The 6000-nt window shown below is 44.1% G+C and overlaps 1 protein-coding gene across 7 annotated transcripts in view; it reads left to right on the plus strand.

Moving 5' to 3' along the window:
* The window catches only part of LOC144146789 (SUN domain-containing ossification factor), a 111761-nt gene extending 106571 nt beyond the window's left edge, over nt 1–5190 (plus strand). For 5 of the 7 annotated variants that reach the window (XM_077678743.1, XM_077678737.1, XM_077678734.1 and 2 more), the window contains exons 16-17: nt 1403–1476; nt 4454–5190. In XM_077678743.1, the coding sequence (XP_077534869.1) occupies nt 1403–1476; nt 4454–4867 (488 nt within the window). In that variant the 3' untranslated portion in view covers nt 4868–5190. Of the gene's footprint in view, nt 1–1402; nt 1477–1559; nt 1752–4453 lie in introns of those variants that run through there. The other 2 variants (XM_077678748.1, XM_077678750.1) reach the window with 1 other exon arrangement.
* Nucleotides 5191–6000: the final 810 nt, after the last annotated feature.

Below are 6000 nucleotides of genomic sequence, written 5' to 3' on the forward strand. Positions count from 1 at the left end.
ATGGGGAATGGAGTGCGATCTCTAACAATATTTATGCTGTTCTGTGGCAGCCAAAAACATTGGATCATTGATTTAAATTTTCAATGTATATACAGGGTGTCCCAGCTGTCATGCACCAAGGTTTAAAAAAAGAGTAATGGCGTAACTCAAAGAAAACCTAGTGCATAATGTTTACTAGAGAAGTACTGTCCTAATCACTAAAGTGTCAATGAGGCACTTGTAGGTACCCACGAGGGGCATCTAACTGCAGTATTTTCAGCGACGAACTAATTGCGTACTCATTTATTCTGACTGATAAAGAAAGCCCGCGAAATATGAAAAATACCACGTGACGGCGCCTCCGCGCGCTAATGCGCGCATGGTAGAGCAATGCCCTCAAACAGGCTGCCTCTGAGTTAGCCAGAATTAAATAAACAAAAGAAAGAAAGAATAAATCGCGACCGAGTTTGTGCCTTATCTGCACACGCGCCCCGCGAATCTTGCTGCTGTTGCTCTTTCCATGCATGCCATTATCAAGGTGATGCGCTCTCTTCAGGCGGGTGACAGGCGAAGCAGTTGCTTTCAATCAGCTTATTTGGGGACGCTACTTTACAATGCGCGCGGAAGCGCCGTCACGTGGTATTTTTCATATTTCGCAGGTTTTCTTTATCAGTCAGAATAAATGAGTACGCAATTAGTTCGTCGCTGAAAATACCACAGTTAGATGCCCCTCGTGGGTACCTACAAGTGCCTCATTGACACTTCAGTGATTAGAACAGTACTTCTTGAGTTAGATAATTAATTACAATTAATTAGTTAAGCATCATTAACGAAAAAAATTACTATCCGCTTCTCCACAGTACTGCAAACATTACGCACTAGGTTTTCTTCGCGTAACGCCATTGCTCTTTTTTTTAAATCTTGGTGCATGATAGCTGGGACACCCTGTATAATTTGGTTCGCTTACTTTTAGCCTAGTGCACATGTTTAAGTATCTGCAGTGTATTTTAAGAATTTTTGCAGCGAGTGTGCTCGCTGAGCGCCCCAAAGGTTGGTGTTTATATTACTACCAGTCTGTAGAATTCCAGGGCTTTATAGCAGCATATGTGCACACTATGATTTTAAAAAGGGAACTAACGAAACACTACATTAGCACAAGCAAAATAAGAAAAAAAAATTGGAAGATAAAGTGAGCACGCCTGAATTGCAGTATGTTGTAGGAAATCGAAGCTTGCAAATATTTACTATGTACATCAGCACGTTTAATTCTTAGCTGTTAATAATACCTAAAAAAACATTTTGAGTAGACACACACTGTTGGACGATAGCTCAACAGGCTTGCCTTGCAGGCAAGGCATTGAGTGCATCTTTTTTAGATTCCTTTTCTTTATTTTCCTGCCCCTGTCTGTCTGCTTCTGTGCAGCGAGCAGCAAGTTCGTCATTGTGGAGCCCACGCCGCCCATAGTTGTGGAAGCAGCCGAGACCCCCAAGGAAAAGGTGAATGCCGCACACGCCTTGCCTCAACTGGCTGCTTTTAAAACCTGCCTTCTTTCTCTCTCTTCTTCTGGCGCTCTTTCCAGGCAAAGAAACACTCGGGCAGAAAGCGAAAGTACTATACATGAGAGACGAGACAAAAAACACACCACACGCCATCTCCGCAAAATCGCCAAAGATCTCGTAGTCAAGTTCGTTTTTTGAGACTGCCATTGTTTGCTTCTGGGAAAAAAAAGACAAGCTGTGATATCTAATAAAATTTACTTTTAAACTGACAAGGGTGTTGTTTACTTAAAAAAAAATGAAATTTCTGAAGCAGCTACGTTTCTGCTGTGGCTGTAAGAAGTCAGGAACAGGATTTTTTTTATATGTTTAGCCTGGTTAATGCAAACCTCGTTAACATGACACAAGACCGTGTGCAAAATGTTTTATTGACGTGTTTGCCTTTTTGATCAAGCCCCCGCCCCTTCCATGTTCAGCTTTATTAACGCCATCGTATTGAAGGGAGCTCTGTCTGAATACCGCATTGCATGTGTTTTGCTACTTGCTACATGCAGCTTTTGCTTCCAAGGGCATGATGGGCTGAATGCTTTTCTTCTTTGCTTTCTTTCCATTAAAAAAAATTGTATTATCCTTTTCTTTATTATTGGCTCCTGTAAACGTTTTTCCTCCTGATACAAAGTCGTGGAGATCGCCTGTGTTGACAACTTTTTTTTTTTGTTTGGAGACGTTAAAAAGCCCACAGAAAAACTGCTCAGCCTCAATGTTGCAACGCTGCAGCAAATTCTACATGGCAAAAACAACTCGTAGAGGAATAAAAGAAAAAAAAAACTGCACTCTGCATGCTTCTTCTGAGCACCTTGCCGCTTCACTCGGTCAACCAATGCATGTGCCTGTTCTGCAGAGGTCTCGTCTACCCCTGAGGGGCAGTGTGCATAGCAACTCTCGTGCAAAAGCGCACACTAGTTTTGGTGGAAAGTTCAGTCCATACCCGCCGCGGTGGCTCAGTGGCTAAGGCGTGGCGCTGCTGAGCACGAGGTCGCGGGTTCGATTCCCGGCCGCGGCGGCCGCTTTTCTGATGGAGGCGAAAAGCAAAAACGCCTGTGTGTACGAGATTTCGGCGCACGTTAAAGATCCCCGGGTGGTCAAAATTAATCCGGAGCCCTCCACTACGGCGCGCCTCATCGCCTGCGTTGCGTCGGCGCGTTAAACCCAACAATAAATAAAATAGTTCTGTCCATGAGCATCCCTTTGCATAGGGAGAAAAGAAAGTCAGCTTACACGACTTTAATGTGGTGCCCTTTCAAAGATAGAAACGATGCTGTCAGAATATCTATTACTGCATCAGCTGAAAGGGACACCGAATTTGTCAAGCTCCATTTTTACAGTTTAACCCATGCAATCCATTATTTGACGATATAAAAGTCAAGCGATAGTTTTTCATTGGAGGGCACCATGCATAACCATCACAAGGATGTCCCTCTGGTTCGCAATTTTTGATGCTCTCACAGCCTCAAATTATGCCCATTACATGTTTATATTGACTCTGTTCACACACAGTTTAAACATTCCAAAAGTCCCGAGTTTAGCCGTGCAGACTTGCCAGTGTGTCTGTCATCATGGCCGACGTCAGCTATGGACAGTGAGGATGGTGCGAGGGAAATTCGTCCCATCTAAAAATGCGTGTAAATCACTTGAAAAAACTCTGCACATTGACTTTAATGTGGCAAGTTAATTTAATTCAATGGCATTTACAGTGCCCATTCAATGGACTGAAATGCCTTCATTTCCATTTTGCCACACCATGCATAAGGTTTTTTAGGGGACCAATACCTTTCTTCCTTGTCCGGGGTAGCCCCAGCGATGCTAAGTTATGCAACACAAAGGCACCAGAAAGTGTGTTCGAGTTTTGAGAAGTCGGACATTTTTTGTGAGGTGCAAAGTTTATTTCAAATTCTGCTCACTTTTTCCGAGATCTCAATGCAGCAGAAGAATGCTTCTATTGAAGAAAGTTTTTTTTTTTTTTATCTGGAAGTGCAAAAAGTGGGGAGGAATGTGTACAAAGGCTAAAAGACTTTATTGCAGCCCGACTTCAAATTGCAAATTCAGGGAAAACGTTGCCTATGAGGTCTATGGCATAATGAGGAGCAATAAATTCACACCACCAGGGTTTTTTATTTTTTTATTAAGTCTAAGTCGACTGCAGAATAGTTTCTCACCTCCATCAGAACAGTCGCGAGGTTGGCTTACTTGTACCAAAGTGGATATTTGTGGCTGCATTGAACAGTTCAACCCTTTTAATACGTAATTTGACTACTTTAGCAGAAGTCTAGGGGATCAGTTTGTACAATGAATTGCAAAAGGAAAACGTGCTGTTTGCGACCACCACATGAACTATGCAATGACATTTTTTGGTTTACTTCTCAGCCTTGAAAATGTTTTTCACCTATTTAATGGTTAATGTTGACTGTTTTCTCACGCACATGTTTTCAAAGACAAGCATGTGAGCAATCCATTAAATTTAGTCCTGCGGACTTGCGTAACCAGCATCTACAAATAGGTGGTGAGGATGGTGCAAGAGAAATGACACTTTGAAACATAGCCTGCACATTTTCTAATTTAATCTGGTATGTAATTAGTCTGCTACAGATCACTTCAGCGTCCTTTGAACATTCAGCCTTGAAGCAAGCATTCAGTCGTCCTGGAATAAAAATGCTGTGCAGCTAGTAAAATGCCTGCAGGAGTACTATCACATGTTATTGCATGCACACCAGTTTCCATTGTCCATTTTCTTACCAACCATTGAATTTCTGTGGTTCTCATCATGTTTACACATCTGCATTGTGGGTTCACAAAGATGGCACCTAATGCACTGTGCGCCCAATAGTGAACCGACGTTTCTCTCCGATGTGGTACATGCTCAACTCCCCCCCAGGAGTGGGAACTAGGTGAACAGGGGCACATGTCTCTCTCCTTGCAGACCAAGAAAGTGAACAAGCACAAGAAGCACAAAGGACCACGACGCAAGAGCTCGCTACCATGCTACAGCTCGTCAGAGCCGGGCAGCAGCCGGCCAAAGGAGCCTGCCATTCCCGAGAGCAATGCTGGAGTCCTGTTTAGCAGCCGGGAGGCAGCCAGGGGCCCGCCGCCAGCGCCCAGGGCAGCTGCCCCACGCGCGGCAGTCGTGGCGGCCCCCAAGGGCACGGGAGCCGGCGCCCAGAGATTCCCAAAGGGAGGCTCGGAGAACAGGGGCGCACAAAACGGTGCACTGAGGAGCAACGCGTTGCGACCGCCAGCCGACTGCATTCGGTGGAGTGGCCAGAGTTGTTGTGACAAGGACGATCGGATAGGCCTCATCAAGTTCCTGAGGATACCCGGAAAGACCCCCGTCTAGTCAGGAAGCGAGGGAGGGGAAAGAAAGAAGAGACTGGAGGGGGGTGGGGAGTGCACAACCAAAGCACTGGCGTGCCAGGTTAACTTTATTTATTTTTTCAGCTACTATTGCGGCAGTCTTAGGAATGAAGTTTGATTGTGTATGAACGTGTGTGTACATTTTTATGCTATTGAGTTGCTATTAAACTTATTAAACTATCCCCATTCTTTCAACGACAAGTATGAAATCAGTATCGCTTCTCTGCATTTCTCCTGGTGGTGAGGAAATGAAATAAACATGCCTGCGCTCTCGCACATGCAGTGGCTGGCCCTTGTACTATAGAAGATTTGGCGGATTCTTTCTTCTTTCCGGGCAAGCTGTGGCAGCCTAGGTAGCAGCTGTTAATGATATCAGTCTGCGATCGTATAATCGTTTTTACAAGCCAGATACAGAATACTTTTTAAGTGCCCCTCCATGCCTGTGCAATTAATCATTTAGAAGAGATGTATGCTCAACTCTATAACTGCAAAAGCTGCATCTTTGCTGCTGTCGTAGTTTTCTGTAACAAAACATTTTGTGGCAGTTACAATCAATCACCCTGTATAATAGTATGCCACGGACCACTGGTCTGGTCCTGGTAAGCTCATTCACACAAAACACTATGCGAAAAAGAAAACACTAGGTTTTGCTCTCGCAATGAATTTACGCTGTTGGCACAACAAACTCAATACCAACATCATGTGGACAAACGAAATTGTGGATCGAATATGAATATTTAAAAAATAAGCACTTGGCTGCAGATATCGAATTGATTTTTTTTTTTTTTAATACAGTATTTTCTAATGCATAGAATGCCACTGATAAGACTTGCCTATGCTCTGAACCTGCAACAAGCGAAAACGGGGAAGGACTAACTACGGAATGCACTTCGGTTTAAATCGCAGGTTTTACGTGCCGAAGCAGATTGATTCAGACCACCTGAAGATTTCTACGGTGCATCGATATCTCCTACACATGGACCCCCCCCCCCCCTTTTTTTTTTTTTGCGCCATGATCAGAAACAGAGTCAAAGCAGCCTAGTATTGCACTACCGAGCACAAGGTAGTAGTAGGTTCAACGCTCAGCCACTAAGCCGCCGCAGCAAGTGGGACGTG

The sequence above is a fragment of the Haemaphysalis longicornis genome, unplaced genomic scaffold (assembly GCF_048455015.1).
Source record: "Haemaphysalis longicornis isolate Haplotype H1 unplaced genomic scaffold, Haemaphysalis longicornis Haplotype H1 scaffold_1, whole genome shotgun sequence".
Taxonomy (NCBI): domain Eukaryota; kingdom Metazoa; phylum Arthropoda; class Arachnida; order Ixodida; family Ixodidae; genus Haemaphysalis; species Haemaphysalis longicornis.